General features: G+C 43.7%; 1 protein-coding gene across 4 annotated transcripts; it reads left to right on the forward strand.

Annotated features, from left to right (window-relative positions):
- The first annotated feature begins 362 nt into the window (after positions 1 to 362).
- On the forward strand, positions 363 to 17,964 carry BARD1 (BRCA1 associated RING domain 1). 4 transcript variants are annotated; one of them, XR_009755970.1, is made up of 13 exons: positions 363 to 504; positions 2,025 to 2,081; positions 4,641 to 4,831; positions 5,330 to 6,006; positions 6,330 to 6,491; positions 7,135 to 7,215; positions 7,562 to 7,734; positions 8,394 to 8,505; positions 12,529 to 12,655; positions 13,998 to 14,093; positions 14,626 to 14,747; positions 15,502 to 15,583; positions 15,828 to 15,948. XR_009755970.1 is itself a non-coding variant. In XM_061563214.1 (12 exons), exons 1-12 carry the CDS (start codon positions 422 to 424, stop codon positions 16,161 to 16,163), a joined length of 2,217 nt encoding a protein of 738 aa, XP_061419198.1. In that variant the 5' UTR covers positions 363 to 421; the 3' UTR covers positions 16,164 to 17,964. The 4 variants fall into 4 exon arrangements, 2 of the variants coding, with proteins under 2 accessions (XP_061419198.1, XP_061419199.1); XR_009755969.1 differs by having other exon boundaries at positions 14,626 to 15,583; positions 15,828 to 15,849; XM_061563214.1 differs by lacking the exon at positions 15,502 to 15,583 and having other exon boundaries at positions 15,828 to 17,964.
- The last annotated feature ends 1,641 nt before the right edge of the window (positions 17,965 to 19,605 follow it).

Below are 19,605 nucleotides of genomic sequence, written 5' to 3' on the forward strand. Positions count from 1 at the left end.
AATCTTTTGTAGTAATTTTTGTTATCACTTTAGTATAAATACATGTTAATTTTGATTCATATGTTGTTGTTTTTCTGACTTTATGTGAACGAAAATACACAAATTCGCCCGTTTTCTCATTGAAAATAGGTATATTTCAAAATATCACTGTTCTGGTCACAAAAGCAAAGTTTTTGGGGAATAATAGTCAATTTCTATGCTTTTTAGGCATAAGCAATTCGGAAATAACACTTACTACCCAGGAACTAAAATTGTGTACCAGTGTATTTGCTCAGAGGTCAAAGTCAATTCCTCTGCTGCGGAACGTGTGCAGACGATATGACGTCACTGCGCATGTGTAGAATGACGTCATGCAACACTATGGGGTGACGTCATTCGGCGGGATTTTGGCGCGAATCTCACATTTTGAGAAACCGCGACGATGATGGAGTCAACGACCCTCTCCTGGGGAGCCACGGCGGGCGCGCTCGCTCACCTCGAGAAGCTCTTGGGATGCGCACTCTGGTGAGGTCGCTGAGATGTTCAGTATTCATTCGAATTTTGACCGAGGCGTCCAAATGGCGAGTTGTTTTAGGGCGGGGAGGAATCGCGGCGTGCCTTCTCGCCTAGTTCTCCCGCGGTGTTTGGTCGCCCCTTTCCGGCTAAGCCGTAGACTCCACGTCGGTGTAGGCCTGACCCGTCTCTCACTACAACACAATCGCTGTGTAGCAAACCTCAATACTGTAATTAGCACAAATGCTCACAAGCCTATTGCGAAAAGTATTGTTGTAAATAGTGGAATACGACTGTTGTGTTTAAGTATGCATAACTCAAACCGCAGTACGCTGACGTTTTACCGCTTAAGCCCACTTTAGAAGTTAGTGCGATGTCTATGAAACGCAAATTACATTTGTATTAATTTTTGACTCCACGATTAAAGCCCACTGGGCTACCCAACTTTCGTCATTCCCATCCCCACTGACCACCGTGTGGTCTAATAACCTCTGGCCAGCACGGTGGAGGGAGGCCGCCATCCAGCAGTGGAGTGACATAAGAGCTGTACGGTACATGTACTCGTATAACATACCTCAGCACATTGAGAGTATCGATATCGTAGGTATCGCTGCTATTGCTGTAACTTGCGACACGCATTCATCGCACCTGCTCGTGGTTTATGTTGATGTCTATTAATCAGAATGCATTTTGTCAAACATCCCAATGCAAGACTCCTGAAAACGTCTCTGACTCATTGAGGCCTTTATGGATATATCAATGATAATACAAATTACACCCAACTTACGATTAATGGGTTTTGAATTGCATTAATTGAACTGTACATTGATGGTATACGCAATAACGGTAGCGTAGTGACGTTTGCATTGTCAATGGAGCTTAACATTTTACCACTAAGTTATGTTTAAAGTAAGGGGTTTTTAAAGCAATTTTCCGTATCTTATCACCAATGCCTTCAACACCAGAGTACGTCACTTGCACAACTAGAAGCGTGACATGTCAACTTTGGACGCTGTCACTATCTTTACAAACATTGCTATTTAAAACTTAATGTGTTATTGCGTTGTTTAACAGTTGAATGTGTTCTTGTATGCTGCTAAATAAGGCTAATATTTGGCATTTTACAGGACTGGAATTCATTACGAACATTTTACCAATTCCTTTTTAAGGATTGTTTTGCATGACAGAAATCCGAGACCCCCCTCCTGGCTGTCCCGTCTCCTGTCCACCTTGCAGCTCAACTTAACAGAGTTGGGAATCTCATGAATCCCCAATTCCCAAATTTAGTTTGCAAAGCGTTGGATTGCAGGCGTAAATTAAGTACCGTACTTAACGGCCACTCTGGCGAATATTTCATGATGAAACAGGGAAAATGTGATCCAAAATAATCTCCAACTAAGCATCAAGGCTTATTTTTGTGCAGCTCTTTATGTTATCTTCGTGCAAATTTGGTTGCATTAAAGAGCATGCATTTCCTACGGATTCATGCTTTAACTTATGTCGTGTCGCCCGTCTGCCTTGTGGCTTGCCAGTGGAGACACGCTGTGTGAGCCGTGCAGCTTGGGAGGCTGTGAACACGTTTTCTGCCGGTGAGTTTCATTGATTTCTTACACGGCTTCATTGGCACTACTTTTGTGCCTCCGATTGAACCCAAGCAAAGAGCAATGCCTATGCTCGCTTCCACCTTGTATTTCTTCCATGTCATTGTTAAAACGTGATATGGTAACATTGTTTTGGCTGTCATTATTTGATTCCGTGTTGGGATGTATTGTTACTCTTATGATGTAAAGGTTATGTTAGTTTAACACGTAGGCTGGCGAATTGCCCGATGATGCTGGATGCAATTACCAGCGAAACGTCATACTAAAAAAATTAAAATGCTGTGGTTTCACGCTTCAACACACCGGTGGGCTAAAGTAGTGAACTATTTGTCTTTTGTCAACGTGAAACTTTTTTGCTGATTGGCCGTGTTGGGTGGTGGAGTGTTACGACACATTTATATATAACGCGATCTAACCCAAAAACATTCATTATGATTATGAAGTATAATGTTCTCAAAGCCAGTCATTTATAAGTTGATCTTTACCCAATTATTTGTATGTTAAACGACTATCTCGTGACTTGTATAACTTAATTACTGATAAAGGAGAATCTTGTTTTGCATTAACCGGTCACCACGTGAAAAAATTGGGAAAAAACAGTTAACAATTTGCAGCACATTAAGAAATGTCGATCAACAACATAACATTTTTACCTTTTCAACTCCGAAATAAAGGAGCTTCTGTGGTGTAATGGTTCACACCAATGCATTGAACCAAACTGGTTTTTACCGCTTAATTTTTGGAGCAAAAACTGGACCCCTCTATCTTTTCTTCTCATCCTGGTAATAAGTAAAAAAAAGTCTGCAATCTCTAGTGCAGTGGTTCTCCAGTACCACCAGTGAACGGTCCGCGACGGTCCTCCACGTGGTCCTTGGGTTGTGATGCAAACGCAAGTTGATTCGGAAATAATTACGTTTACCTTTTGTTTCAGACATTCATTCATTTTTTACTTTTGATTTTAAATAAAAAAAATGAAGTTGGGTAAACTACTCCAATAATAACCCTACCATAACCCATCTTAATCACCCCCCGCTTCCCCCAGAAAAAATTATGGCTGCATTTAAAAAATAGTTTTATGTTCCAGTAATATGCATTATTTGGTACTACTGAAATTTATAGTGATCAGTGAATGCGTTTTAACACTAGCGGTGGGGGACTGGGTGGTCCGTGGAAATTTTGGGATCGGCTGAGCAGTCCACAGGCCAAACAAGTTTGGGAAGCACCACTCCAAACCAGTGACACTCGAGGCCACCTTGACCATTATCCCTCAGTCACGAGGTGAAACGTCTTATGCACAGCTACTTACTACGGCTGTAAACGAATCTGCACGTCGTCGAAGCAAGGGTTGAGGGTGAGAGGGTTACACGGAGAGTTGGTGATATAAACATAAAGTCAAGATGCACAAAATTGCAATTTGGAAACGTGAGTTGTTAACTAGCGATAAGTAGAGGCGACTACACAAACATTGAAATAGTCCGTCAAGTATATATGAAGGATGCTGAGCAATGTGTATTGTTGTATGTTATTGCTGACCATGTTTGTATTATTTTTGTACTGTGCTTTAGTGCTTGCAATTAAACAAACACGACGACCAATAAAACAGCAATACACACTGCACAGAATTCCTCATTCTTTCATGATTATTTTATTGATTAACATGTAAGAAAGACAGCAGTTAATTCTATAAAATTAACATTAAAAAAATATTTATAATATAAAATGTATGCCGAGTGTCTGCTGCTGCGTCCTGTACAGCGCTTTGAGATCCTTTATGAAAAGCACGATATACATGTAATTATTCTTATTATTTAACTGTAACTATTTTACAGTTACATTTTACAGTTTGTCTTTGCGTCTCCATTTGTGTCTCCATCTAATCGCTTCTTGCAAGTTGCAACAAACGTGATCAAAACACAGGCCTCAAGTTTATCTATGGGACCTTTTTGCCAGTATCCAAATGATGAAAATATGAATTGGGGTTTACACTTTCTGGCACTGAAACAGGTGTTGAGATGTTCAACATTTAATTGGTGTTTGAACATCTTAACACCTGTTTTGTTGCCAGAAAGGGTAAAACCTATTCTTATTTTTCAACTAAACTGTAGCCTACATGGTCGCATGAACTATAAGCTACACAGGAGCTCTTTTTTTCGAATTTCATATCCAGATGTGAGCTTGTTCCACCTGGTTTTTGAAAATAATGAACCGAATTCGAAATTTTAAAGGCCATTTTTATCTAATTGAACCGTATCCAGTTCATAAGTTTGATTCCCAGGTTTGCACGCTACACTTGCAATCCAGAGGTCGCCGATTCATTTCCATTGCCTGTTGCGGCAGTGGAGACAATGGATGAATGCCACAACTCAAACTCGGGTTACTATGTTCACGGCACAGCCACTCCCCACATTGAATGTGTTATCTTGGATCATTTGCGTCATGATGTACATGTGAATGTTGGAAAACATGAAAAATTTAATGGAATAAAAATGCACCTGTGCAGTCGCTTAAAGCCATGTCCCTTCCTGTGTTCATGAACGAATTCCTCAGGGGTTGCGTGAGCGATCATGTCGGCAACAGCTGCCCCATCTGTCAGGCGCCGTCCTGGGTCAGAGATCTGCAGGCAAATCGGCAGCTTGCCGGCATGGTGACCCTGTGCCGGCAGCTGCGTGAGCTCCTGGCAACCGACACTCCACCCTCTGACAAAGCGTGTTCACTCTCCCTACAGCAACCAGGGCCACGTGAGTGAAACATGCATATATACCCATTTACATGGAGATACAGTGGGGTTATTTTGCTGGGAGGTAGAGGGCAGGGTAGAAACATTTGTTGTACTGAACTAAATTAATCTTGCGCTCGCTGCCTTCACCAACCCGGACTGACCAGTGTGGTGAAGCGCGATCAAATTATCCCAAGACCTGCACGGTGTGGAGAGGCACCTATCCATCATTGGTTGACAAAGGGCTGTATGTGTACTCTTTTGCCTAAAATATTTTATTTTATTCCATAGTCTTTTTAATCAAAGAATTCTGTTGAGTACATTGAACAAATACATTTAACAACATTGACCCAGCAGCAATTGAATGTAAAATACAGATATTTGAATCAGAATGTTAACTGTAAGAATTTGAGTAAATTGAGTTTACTAAGGGGAAGAGATGTATGCAATCTCATCCTTCAGAGAATGGGAGTGAATCACTGTGGATTAGTCATATGTGACGCTTGTGTTTTGTACACAGGAGAGAAAGATGTCAAGCCATCACCTGAAATTATAAAAACGCCGGAACTGACCAAAAAAGCCAATGTGGTCAGCATGCAGTTCAGTCCCCGCAGTAGGCAGGTGCGTTGCCGCATCAAAAAGCCCACTCAGCCACTTGAGGACAAGGAGAATGCCAAGACCAGTGCTGCAGATGGAAGTTACGCATCGGTGTATGACTTCCAATCCTCCCAGTCGTCTCCTGATCAGACACCGATTCATCCACCACAGCCCAGGAAACTAAAAACGATACGGAAGAGGCTATCGGCTATTAACAAGTCATGGGGTTTTGGCAAAAAGCGGAAGAAGAATACAAGCGAGAGCACAGATGTTGCCAGTAAGATAGAAGTTTCACAAAAAGATCCGGCTGACAACCGCCTCATCTCGTTTGGCCCCGAGCAAGTGTTTCTAATCGATAGCAGTAATGTGACATGTAGTGCTGTAAGCGCGAGTGCCACTCCATCCCCGGACGCTACCAGTGCCGTGGCCGCTGGAAGCACAATTTTCCAGTCATTGTGGAGCCCAACGATGTCAGGAGAGTCGGTCGAGAGCAACCCATCAGGCGGAAACTCTGAGTCAGAGAAGACGACAACTGACTCTGCCTTGGGAGCGACGAGCAAGCGGGCCTTGGAGGAGCCGAGCGGTGCAAGTCCTTCCAAGGTGTGGCTGTTAGGCGCACAGTTGACAGATACAACGGTTAAACTCATTGCATTTAGATACATAATTTGATGTTCCTTAAATGCTACATTTTTTACATCGTACATTAACACCTGTCTCATTCTCACTGCTGATCAGCACTCCGTCACTGACTATACATCACTATTAGAAAATATAAAGTAAGTTTATTTTTGTATTTCATTTCATGGAATTTAACTCGTACTTATATATGTAAAGTGAGGTACGTTGACCAAAATGCCATTAATCCCTCAAGGTCCAGGGGTTGCTGTGTACCAGTGTAGGCACTTATTTATTTTCTGCTACAGAAAGCAAAGAGTGGCTGGAATGGAAGCATTTTGCAAAAGTCGCCCCCTGGCGTTGGCGGGAGGCGGAAGGCCGGGGGGAGTGTGGCTGGCTCTCCCGGGACCTCGGAAATCCTGAAGAAGAACCGAAAGGGCGAGACACCGCTGCACGTCGCTGCCATCAAGGTGCCATGACTTAAATAATACTTTACCCTTTATTTCCTATAAAATGAACAAATGTTAGTTACTAACTTTACACATAGAAGCCACGTCATTCAATTTCAAGCACTTGTTTTTTGTTACTTAACATGAGCAGATTATATCCAGGTTGTGGATTAACTGGTATTGCAAAATAAAGACCAAGAAATATCAAATCTGCAATTCCACGCTAATTTGTGCCTTTTACACATGCTGGTGCTATTATTAGCTGCTTGCTAACTCGTGTCAATTACTTTACGAAACAACACAAACGACACATTACACCTTCACCCAAAAACGCACATTATCTATTTTGTAGATAATGTGCGTTTTTACACCCGAGTTAACATGTTTGGCATTGTTTGTTTTTGTTTTAGCCATGCTATCCCTTCCCTCCATTGGCCCAGATAATTTTGAGTTCACGGGAGCATTTTTGTGTTAAAGTATTTTAAGTGCTGATATTAAATTTTGCTGTCATGGTTGGTGAGCAGATCTGAAATCGTGGGAAACTTCACAAGCAAAATGAAAGAAGCCAGTGCAGTAAATTACACTGCAATGTTGTCAAGCCCCCGTTGCCAGGCCCTCGTTTCAATCTGTTGCATTGCGGTCCACTAATGTGTCTTGTGTGCAGGGTGATATTGATGGAGTTGAACACCTTCTAAAGAATGGTGCAGATCCAAACATCAAGGACAATGCTGGATGGACCCCTCTGGTAAGTAGAGGATAAAATTATCGCAAGTTTATGTAAACCTTCTCCATTGTCTAATATTTAAGCCACATTAAAATTAATGTGTGGTGCTGTTTACCAATGAGGTTAAAGGTATCTCTTATGATACTGTGTCATATTTACTTCTGAAACTATAAATTGTACTGTAGCACTGTGTCATCCTCTACCCAACTGGCTATATATATCAACAAAAATTCAAATGTTTGAACCTACATACATGGCGTCATCCCCTCCAAGTGGTTTATTTTAATCACGCTTGTGGATGCATTTGTTTCGTTTCATAATTGCTTTATTCTGTGCACACGCGCGCCCTCCCGTGCCGCCCGCACAGCACGAGGCGTGCAACCACGGACACGTGCGGGTGGTGGAGCTGCTGCTGGACCATGGCGCGTTCATCAATGCTCCGGGCTACGAGAACGACTCCCCGCTGCACGACGCCGTCTCCAACGGGCACACGCACGTGGCTGGCCTGCTCGTGGGTCGCGGGGCCGACCAGCACGCGCTGTGAGCGAGCACGCACAGCACAACCCTTACTACCTCTTTTTTTCCACTGAACCAACCCAAGCTGTGCCGAGCCAGTCCTGTGCCGGGTTGTTTTCCCACTGCTGAAGCGGAGATGTACCGTTGACATGACGCGCAATGATCGAGTCCAGACACTAATTAACTAGCTATTTTTATTTTACCACTAAGGCCCACTGAGCTATGTAGCTCTTTTTTTCAGAAGCAACCTGACCACAAATTCTAGCCCAGCAATCTAGCTTATCATGTGCACATTTATTGAAACCAAGCAAATACTCTAAATGCAAGGAGATGACAGCAATAATACTACTTTCATTATAAATATCGCCATTCATGCCAACAGCATCCTACAACGCTGTACATACATTTTACATAAGGACCAAATTCCATATACGCGGTTGGCTACATATGGCGCGAAAGAGGGCCAACACACACATACATACCAAGTAAAGGAAAACCCTCCTGCCAAGCAAAATAAAAAATAATAATTAACAAGTTAAGAAATTTCATTAAAAAAAGCATGAACAAAAAACGTTTTCACAACAAGATTAGCACCACAAAATATTTATTTACCTACTGACTCCTCATGTCTGGGCTTTCACGTTATTTTTTGTTCAATGCAAAATGGATTTAATCCTGTGCAGGAACATGCTGGGCTTGCAACCGCTGGACTATGCCAAGAGTGAGGAGATGCGCACGGTGTTCACCAGCCAGCCGTTCGAGCCCAGCACGCTGCCCTTCAGTCTGCCCGCGAGCGTACGTACCCTCACCACACAGCCTCCCGATGCCTCATCTCTCCCCACAGGTGGAGGGCAGCTAGCACTGTAGCGTACAGAAGCTTGTCCGGAATGGCTCAATGCTGACTGCTGTTGTGATCATTTATAATCATCGTCAGCCATTGTCTATCCACTGCTTGATGAAATGCCTTCCCCACGCCATTGACATCCATCATGGTCCAGGGCTATTGCTATCCATCTCACTCCTGCGCATGAGCTGAGCTCATTGCTCCATCTCCATGATGGTCATCCACTTGGATGCATTCTTTCCATCGGCCACTATTTCTCGTCTGCATTCCTTATGATCCCAAGCTCTGTTCCCTCATCCGTATGTTCCATATTCTGTCTCTCAGTGTAATTCCAAGCATGCATCTCTGTAATTCATACATATTTAGTATAATTACAGATATCAATTGCTAAGCATCCGTAAGAATATTCAGGTACTGTAGTGCAGCAGTCATAAAACCACAGTACCAGAGGAGACCGGCAGAGGGGGTGTGCTTATATTTACCGCGGCACAACAAGCTGCCTGACTTTAATCTGAAAGGGAGTTGCAGTTGAGGATTGGTAGACCAGAACAACTGGTTCCGGTTGTCGAAAATGTCAGGCAGGCTGCTTTAACACGACGTTTGGAATTGATTGGTACTGTAGTAAAATAGCACTAAAGTTGCACCGAATTTGGCATAGCCAAGGATTTTATTGGAAAGTTATGATTTAAACATTGCATTTAAGGGGTCGTGTTGCTGCATTTAGTTTTGTCCAGCAGTGTCCCTCCCATTATTAACAACATTTACATGTCTGTGTGCACGCACGTTTGTGGTGAACACTGTGAAAAGATCGTGAAATAGTGCCGTGTTACACCTGATAAAGCCGCCCATTACCACTGTAGACAAGATGAGACAGTGGAAAGATGATACGTGCTGCTTTGAGAAATAAACAATGCATTGATGTCATGTGGTGTGGATTGATGCATAAACCTATGGGAAAATATTTTCCATCAAATTTCTCAAGCCACCCATGAATAGCCTGTTGCGTTTAGGAGTAAGGCAACTGCTTATGGGAGAATCACATATTTTGAACACGGCAAGTGGAGCGCAATTAGCCTGAAGCAAATGGCTACTGTAGAACCAGTGTGTTTTATTTCGACAAAATAGAAAAGTTGAATGAATACTGCCGTTCCAAGCAGCTGGTAAGAGGGTGAGTGTACACCATATCGCCGGCAGTACCATAGTTCCAAGTGATAACACAAGTCTTAGTACAAGGACATGTTATGTAGTTGAAGCTTGTGGATAATTAGAGTTTAAAATAATTTGTCTGCAAATTATCCCTCACTACGTCTAACAGCTTGTATTTTTATGCATCGACACAGAAAATATTACATGCCACCTCACTGGCTTTGGGAATCAACCATGAGTTTGATCGTTGACAATTGAATGGCCTTGTTTTATGTGCTCAAGTGGTTCACAGTCATTTTTACAGAAACATAATAGCTGGAATGAAGGTTTTTATTTTTCAACTACAAATCTATCACCTGTTACAATCTATGCGTGGCGAAGGCCTACCCAAGCTGTTTCCATCGCTTGTGACCTTGTGGCATAACAGTCCGTTTTCACGTGGGCCTATTTCTCACTTGTTCGCTCCTTGGGCTGCCACTCCGTCGTTAGCCTCAACCATCGGCCATCGTTCCTCCCAGCAGCGTCTCATACTGGAGCACAATTACCTTGGTGGCGTTTTTGCTGAGCCCGGCCCTGTATCCAGACAAGGAGAACGCCGGGTTCTCTCTCCTGGCTCCAGTCTGGGATTCACTTCCTCCGCTCACTGTGCACATCCGCCTCTCTCACTGTCAGTGTTGTCCTTCTGTCAGACTCTGACTTTTTCCTGAATATATTCTTCCACGCCTCTGAATGTCCTTTTTAAGTTAAATTGGTGTGTTATAAAAAAATTAATGATTGTCATATACTACTGTATTTATTTTGAAAGGATGTTTTCTATATTATGCCGTTTATGAATATCGTTTTTTCATGTGGCTTTGAGCATGAAAAACGAAGAAGATATAGCCCATCCTGAATAATTGCCTAGCCCCTCAGGTAATGACTTCAGAGTTTAAACGATTCGAGGATACGCGTTATATGATATGACAAATTCAATATTTGAAAGTGCAGCCTGTTTGGAATCTACACAAATGTATTCCTTCCAGCCACCTGGCCGGACACATTTCTAGTTTATGTTTAGTATTTAATGGCACGGATGTCAAACATTGTAATGCTACCAAGGGGTATGGTAGCCATTCTTGTTTGTACTGCATTTTAATAAAATACAAATGTGGATACAGTTTCAGTTAATAAAACAATCAGTATTATTGAATGTTTTGAACAAAGTTTAGTCATATTATTTGGGTCTTTAAAGTATCTCGCTTGCGTCTCCTGATCATATTGAATGCGAGTGTTTCCACGTCACCTAACTTTGTTCATAGACGTTACATAACCCCCATTTACATTTCAGGTATATTACAAAGGATATGCATCAGTTTTCCAATTCATAATTTGCAAACTTAACCAGAAAGATAACTTGGGAGTTGGAGAAAAATTGCGATTTTGTTGTTGTTGGAAATCTGGCACATGAGACGAGGTATCTTCCCAGACTATTACTTAGTTGGAATGTCAACCATCTATAAATAGTTCTGAAGATACTTGTCATTATTTGAGTGTGTATGGCCTGCGAAAATCAGTAAAATCAAACTTGAGTCGGGCGTGGGGACGCACGCAATGTAACCCAGAACTGGAGGTAAAGGTTGGTGTATCGCATGGATTTGTAAAACTTCCAAACTGTAAGGGGGCTAAAATAGTACAGTACAACAAATTAGATTGTCAACCTACCTGTACATACCTTAGTGTGTTATCTTGTATGCATGTGGTTTCTCTGGCTACTCGGGTTTCCTTCCACACAAAAAGCTAATTATAATCAAATTATCCGATCATTCCATTGGAGGACCCTCCTGAAAAGAATCTTGACACTCGGTGAGGTTTTCCTGTATGTATATATGTATATTGTAACGATACTGCTATTTAGTAGTTGCTTCATGACCACTCAATCATGTGCCTTGACAGCTGCAGTGCAAGATGCTGATATTGGTCAATGTGGCTGAAAGACCACCCAAACTCTTGTTTCACAGAAGTTTGTCCAAACCTCACTACGGGTCCTCGCCCCTCTTTCTTGGCTTGCCCTCGCTGAACCACAGCAGTGTAACCTGGGGGGCAGCATCAATTCCATAAACATTTAATCGGCAGCATTTAAACTTTCTTCTCAATTATCGAATCGGCTAAGAAGCCTTCCTCTATCGTCTTAGCGAGCCTGATGGCATTACAGTTGTGGATGTAAAGTGTAAGCACATAAAGTGTAGCCCTAGTGGCAGCTCGGGTATTTTATAGTTCTTTTTTATTGCTCATGACTCCACAAGGTTACGTGCAATAAGTAACCAGGCAGGTTCTGAAACCCGGCCATGTGGGCCCATCTTCCCTATCTTAGCCTTGAAAAGGACATGGGAGAGACACACCCAGTTTTTATTTTTACGCCTACGATTTGAATAGATTGTGTGGGCTGCTGAAGTGTACCACAAAGCCCAACACGAGATGGAATTTTGAGATTGTAACCACTGCCCAGCTCATGCCAATTCTGAATGTAAGGCAGTTCATTTTACTTTAAAGGTGTATGTGTGTGTTGGTATGAGTGGGTGTGTAATATGTGTGTGGGTGCGAGCAGTAACACAGCATGCTGTCCTGCAGTCCCAGTCAAATGGATTACATGCTGTACCAACAGAGTGAATTGTTATCTTACTTGGCACAAGCCTTCTCTCAGTTGACCGTGTCTAAAATGAGCATGCAAATGCCAGCGACATTGAACGTCTCCAATGTATGCATTCCAATCAGATGTTCGCTGATAGCATATATCCAAATAGTGTAACCAGGATAAAAATGTTAATGTGTTTGTGGTTGACCTGTTTCAGCTTCCGACTGGTCCCATTGGCCCCATGGTTTTGCTGGACAGCAGACTGACCGAGCATCAGAAGGAGTCCCTGAAGAGAGTTGCCACAACACTGGGAGGACGAGTCGTCTCCACGTTCAACAACTGTGGTGCGCTATCTCTCACTACAGTCCGCAGTCTTGAGAATTCCTGTTGTTAGCAGAGGAGGTTGGGTGCCTCCCGGGCTGTAAAGGAATGTTCGAGTATTGTGCCAGCACCAATCAGAGCTTGGCTTTGATTCCTGGGCTCCCACCCACGTTTGAATTAGGTTCAAAAGTATGACCTGTTAAGGTTCTCATCTCGGTCAACGATAAATATGCAACATTTCCAGCATCTTTCTTTTTTGATTCCCTCTAGGAGTAACGTTTCTCCCAGCCCCCTCAGGTTCCCATGCACAGCTTTCTACAGCTAGCCATCCTCGAAAAACCCTTCCATGCAGATGCTCCTACAATTCGGGAAAGTTACATGAGTCACTGGGAGCCAGGTCTGGAGGAATAGCCAGGATGCGTATTCTCCAGTTTCCTTGAAGCGGCCTCTTTAACTCTCGCAGTGTGTACTGTGACACTGCCATTCAGAAACCACAGTGTGGTTCTCATCTTTCCGTGGAACTTTTCTTTGATCAATTCATGTGGTCGGTGAAGCATGTCTGTATCATAGCGACCTTTGATCATCTCCTCAAAGTCAATATGAACTGCACCTTTAGCATACCAAAATTAGGTGCAAGTGATCTTGTCTGCATTGTGTGCTGACTTGGAGTTCTTGCGTATTGGAGAAGTTGGATTTTTCCATTGCATCGACTGCCATTTGGACTTTGGAGTCATAATGGTAAATCCGGGTCTCATCACTGGCAATAAATTGATCCCTAAAGCTGGCCTAGTTTGCCTTCATCAGACCAAGATAGTCATGTGGAGTTATCAGACGCTCCCTCGTAGTGTCACGTGCCAGCATGCTGGAGCTCGTATTTTTAGTCGGCATTCGTAACAATTTCCTTTGTTTCATGTTCTCTAGCGTCATAAATTTTATGACAGCAAGATAATAGATGTATTTGACATTTAGCATTTATCATTGTTTACCTGCAATAGATGACATGTAAATTATGAACAAAGCAGTCCAGAATGTTGTTCCCAAGTTGTTTGGGTTTACTTATGTGGACTATAAGTAGCTGCGACATTGGTCGTCTCTGATTTTACTTCTGTATTCGGCTCAAACTTTTTGTACCACCTACGTCAAATTATAAGAAAACTCGGCAAGCTTTTGCACATTTGTAGTAATTACATCTGATGCACCCAATGGTCCAACGATTCATTACAACACAATTTAATTCACGGTCAGATTTTTTGTGGAAAATATTTAATACCATATATCTTCGGGCTGTATACATAAAACAGTTTGAATGTACCTTCATTCTTATTTGTGTAGAACTGTAAACCTTTGTCCTTTCCCTGTCAACAGCAACTCACGTCATCGTCGACTCCACAATGCAAATTCCCCGCACCATGAAATGCTTCTTGGCCATCCTCAACGGCTGCTGGATTATCGGCTTCCAGTGTAAGCATCACCTGCACGCCTCTCCAGTTGCTCGCTGTACAAACTGAGCGCGTTTGCTCTGAAGCCAGGGGCAAAGCTTGGTTCACCGACTGCTGCTCGTTGATCAGGGAGTTTGCACGCTGCGGCACTCTTGTGTGGAGGAGCCAAGCAGAAATGCACAGTTTGTGTGTCCAGAGTCTTAAAGGGAAGGTCACCGCAGGATATTGTCTAGCTCTGTGTGCAGGGGACATTTGTGGGCTCCATTGTTTGTCATGGGATGATCCCTGTAGGTTTAAAAGACAAACATAAGTTAGTTTCAAAATCTTTTTTAATCGTTCTGTTCTTAATACATAATTTTTTAGGTCACATTTTGCATTTAACAGTTTGTGCCGCTTAAATGCGCATTTTTTACTATCGAGCACTATGCATAATTGCTTAAGGCGGACAAACGATCACATTTGAGATGGCACATTTTTTTGTATCCTGTATAAATATACATTGAATTAAGTAAATTTAAATCAAAGGATTCCTTGTCATCGTTTGTTTGTTTCAGGGGTGCAAGCCTGTCTGGCGAGGCATGAACGCGTGCCAGAGCAGGACTTCGAAGTGAGGGGACGTGACGGCTCCCTGCCGTGTCGTGGTCCGGAGAGAGGGAGACTCAACAAACTTCAGCAGGTGATCATCATCATCATCAGCCGTGGTCAATCCACTTCTAGATGAAGGCCTTCCCAAGCATCTTCCACCTCCCATGATCCTGCCGTGCAATAATCAACCTTGGACCTGCATTTGAACTAATTCGGTGAACATGACAATGGCCAAAATGGTCTGTCGTGACGTCGCAAGGGATTGTGGGGGTTTTCTATGATGCCGCATCCTTAAATATCTTAAACATGAGCATGTGTTTCAAGGCATTACATGCCAATGGGTTATACATTGATTGGGTCTGTCTGTGTTTTTGTTATATCTGGGTATTCGTAGTGACTTGCAAATGGCCTGTTGTACTTTGGCCTGTCATTGTCGGGCGTGGTGGCGCACGCCTGCAATCCAGCACTTTGGATTGGAGACAAAGGATGGTGGATCACGCACACTTCGCCTAAACTGCTGGCCTACTAGAATGACCATACAGTAAATGTGTTCCTGAACCTCTGCTGAATCTCTGCAGACCTTACGGTGTGTAAGATGCTCAAAGTGTCAGTTTCTAACCACACGCATAATACTGCTGAAAATGGAAATCGGGCAAATAATCCTAATGCTGGATCCTGATTAATAATATCCTTGAGATTTGGTTAGACTTAGTATAAATATATAGATTAACTTTATATCCAGTAAAAAGACCACTGAAACCATAAGTCTCCTTTTTTAATGAACATATAGGTAAAAGCTAGAGGTACAGCCCTACAATTCCTTGCTCATGACACTGCTGGCACAGGGGACTCCACAAGATGGAGCTCTATAGAATCCCTCGAGAGGGTATTTGGCCTACTCTGCACTGGCAAGATGTCTGAGAAGAGGTGAGAATTTTCCACGCTTTTCCCCACCACACATTATCTACCGATTGACCAACTCTGGGTGTATCCATTTAATTTCTGCGCCTGGAGATCAAACCGACGACATCTGGATTACAATTCCAGCGTGCTTACAATTACAATCGCAGCAGCATATTTTTTTTCATGAACACCTGGAGATGAAATAACCGCAACAAATAGAGAAAAACAAATCCGAATGCTGCGCTGCTGATCTTTTGCGTGGGCGCAGCTTCCAGGCCTCTTCGACGGTTGCCACTTCTTCCTGGGTGGCCCCTTCGACGAGCCCTGCCGCTCCGACTTGGCAGAGATGGTGCGCGTGGGTGGCGGGCACATGCTGTCGCGGCAGCCGAAGCCCGACAGCGACGTGACGCAGAGCGTGCGCCGCGCCGCCTACCACGCGCGCCGCCACTCGGACCAGGAGTTCTGCACGCACTACGTGGTGTATGACGGCGCGTGGCTGGGCGGCCGCAGCGGAGTGTCGCGGCTCGGCAAAGTGTGGACCGTCCCGTCTGGGTGGTTGGTGGAGTGCGTGCTCGCGTTCGAGCTCTTGCCGTTTGACGTGTAGAGGGGAGAGAGGGGGGGGGGGGCATCGCGAGAGTCGTTGGGTGAACACGGAACAAGGCCTGTGGTGACGGATCGATGTTATTGGGTTGTTAAATTTCGTGTGCACTAAGCCTGCCAACTATTTTTGTCCTTTTGGAAAATTGTCTTTAACTTGGCTTTGACCATTAAGGGCAGGTGATAAGCACCTGGTTGTATGTTGAACTTCTTTCATACCGCACGTAGCCAAACATTGCTAATTGGAGGTTGGCTTTTAAAAAGCAATGATGGATACATCAATTGATGTAAGACGTACAAACTCTACTACGTTTAAACAACATTCCACCTGAACCACACTTTGTTCAACATTATCTGTGTCGTTAATCACTTCACAGCTTGGAAAAAAGCATGAGACACAAACCTGAAGGCATGTGATTGCAGTGAGGGGGTATGTGCAGTCCCTCTGATTTTTGTTCTACATTATTGTCACGTGATATTTGTGTGGAAAAGGGTTCATAAAGATCACAAATTGCATATTTCATAGTAATACAGCACTGCTTATCAGAAGTTTTGGTTTTGACATCATCTAATGTGTTTTATCTATGCCTAATTTACCAGTAGTAACTTGTTTTGTCTGGGTGACTTTAAAAGTGATTTTGCACCGTGCTAATCGGAGGTGTCTGGATGTCCACTGAGGAGATGGAGCAATTAACTCAGCTCAGGTGCTAGGGGGGGAGTGTTACATCTCAAAACTAGAAGTTGGCAACTCTTTGGAGAGGCCTTCATCCAGCAGTGGATTGATAATGGCTGATTGTGATGACAAATGTCTTGTAATTACTTTGAAAATCAAGCTTGCACTTCAATAGTAATTTCCAGCTCTTTGTCAGTCCACTGCTGGATGATTGGACCCGCCCTACTCTGTGTGTCCAGTCATGGGGGTAATTGGACCATACCTCACCAAGCTGGTCAGTGTGGGTGGGTGATGAAGCTCGTACAGTACTCTGTACTGAATATTTTACTTTCGATTCATTTTTACGCCTGGAAATTGTCAGCCGACTGGCCGGTTGCCCTGCTGCTGCTGCTGTACAAACCAAAGTGGAAGTCGCTCAGGCCCCGGCAGCGATATCCCACCACAGGCTGGCTGAAACAACTTTCCAATGGAAGAGTTTGACGGTGCAGAATTTGCAGTGAGGTCTGATAGCAAACATGCTTTTTTGAGGTTTTACAACTGCCAAGGCAACTGGCATGGACAGCAAGTCAGGTGTGAATTGGGGTTTTTTTCCTTGCATTTTAAATATTTTGGAGGTTTTTATCTTGGTGTCTTACTTACTCAGGTTGCCTTGTAACCAAATACAATGTTGGAACCTTAATGCATAAAATGCATAATAAAATTGTTTTGCGTTTGGAAGTGACTTTACTCATACAGCTGGCGTTTAGACACTGCCCCTAAAACGTGACACGAGCTCCCACGTGGGGCACGCGGTCATCAACAGCCATGATCCATCCACCGCTGGATGAAGGCTTCTGAACATCATTGCTATTGGCCAGTCTCGTGAAAATAATCTTGTTCCGACTTCAGCTAATCTCATCGCTGCATCTCTGCTAGTTTTCCTCTTGGCTGGGTCTTTGCCTGCCATTATCATCTGTCTTGCCTACATGACGTCATCCCTCTTAGGATGTGTCCTGCCCAAGCCCACTTTCCAAACGGCCAATATATCTCATTTGTTTTTCTCTGATGTATGTGTTCGACTTGCTCTGAAATTTAATGTTGTCCATGTGTCAGCAGACAATTTGCAGTGATTGAAAACGTTCCTCTTTAGGCACTTTAGTGATTTTTTATTAGTTTTCTAATAAAGTTAAAAAGTACACCCTGCCTCTGTTTGATTCTATTGTATTTTGATCACGGTTTGCCTTCAATCATTCATTGGATGTGCAGTACCTCTACGTATGCCGTGCGTTTAAATATTGTTCCTCCAACTTTTAATTTACCAAGTGTATTCATACTTGTTCTTCGCACTACCCTGTATACTTTACAAATCACTGGGTTTCCAATTAAAATAATCCATAATAGAGGGTTTTGGTTCGATTGCGTGTGTGCTGTACGAGTGACGAATTGGCATGATCTGTTTACGTGGCAACCCATAATAGATGGCTGTGTCGGGTGGTGGCAGGTTTAACGACACATTTACGCGATCTAACCCAAAACCTCTGATTGATGATAAACCAATTAAAATAAGTTCAAGTTTATTTTCTTTAACAAGCTGAGAACTCAATAGACGGTGGTGGCGCATGCCTCTAATAAAAAACCGAGGCCAGGGTTTTGGTTTTGGTGGATCGCACAAATGTGATACCCCCCCGTGGGCGTTGAGGTGCCATACCCTGGCTCACCATGAGAAGGCAGTAGAGCGAGTGGACTAATCGCCATCTGTTTCTATCGCTACCGGCATAGTGTTGCCCCCTTGTGTGTGTGTGTGTGTGAGCTCCTGTTTCCTCCCACATGTATAATAAACACGTCAATTGGCTGAAAACATCTTAAAATGAATACCTAAGAGTCAAATTCAGTGGGGCTATCTTGCGTAAATAATTAAGAGATGGATCAGGATGAGTTTCTTTTGCAATCGTGACGGGTTACCAAAATGACAAGCAATTGAAAATAGTGCAACAATTTGGAAAGCAAAAAACTTACATTATAAGTCGAAAATATTGCAGAAACAAATCAACATTAAATAATAACTTGCATGGGTTAACCTATCGTGAAATTGATGAAGTCGAAACAATGCATAGGAATAAATGTTGAGGTCTCAAGAGTTAGGCTACGTACGTTTAATTTATCAGAACATTTGCAAAAACCATGCAACAGACGCCCGTGATCAAATCGCCTGGAATACGCCAGATTTTGGGAAAATATCGCTTGGATGGGCGACCGCCAATGCATACCACACGGGTTGCAGGCTGCTGCGAGACTGTCGTGGGTAACAGTGCAACAGGGGGAGAAACATTGTACTGTACTTCTGTGCTCCTGGACTTTAGCACCAACCCTCTCTGGCCAGCGGGGTGCAGTTGGGTCAGATAACCACTCGCGACCCGCGTACGGTGTGGGGAGGCCAGATCGACACGAGCGGCGAAACAGCAGCACGACACACCACTTACCAAACAGCGCTAAATGCGAGCGAATGATCTCATTGGATCCTCCCCCGATTGACGGAGTTCCCCTTTGACCACGAGTAGAATGAATGAATGAATTGGGAACGGGCATTGGTGCCGCTAACGAGCCGAGAGGAATTGTGCGTTGATCCCTCCCAAGTGTGGGAGCCACGACCGGCGCTGTGCGTGCGAGGGAAGGGAGCGCGGGGAACGACGACAACGATCTTGGTCGAGTGGAGGGCGGTGCCACGCGGCTCACTGCGCGCTCTCTGAGCCCCGCCGGGACGGACTCCGCTCCACCGCCACAGCCCGCAGCTCGCAGC

This window comes from Lethenteron reissneri, chromosome 31 (genome assembly GCF_015708825.2).
Source record: "Lethenteron reissneri isolate LAM-NWPU_2019-01 chromosome 31, ASM1570882v1, whole genome shotgun sequence".
Classification (NCBI taxonomy): Eukaryota; Metazoa; Chordata; class Hyperoartia; order Petromyzontiformes; family Petromyzontidae; genus Lethenteron; species Lethenteron reissneri.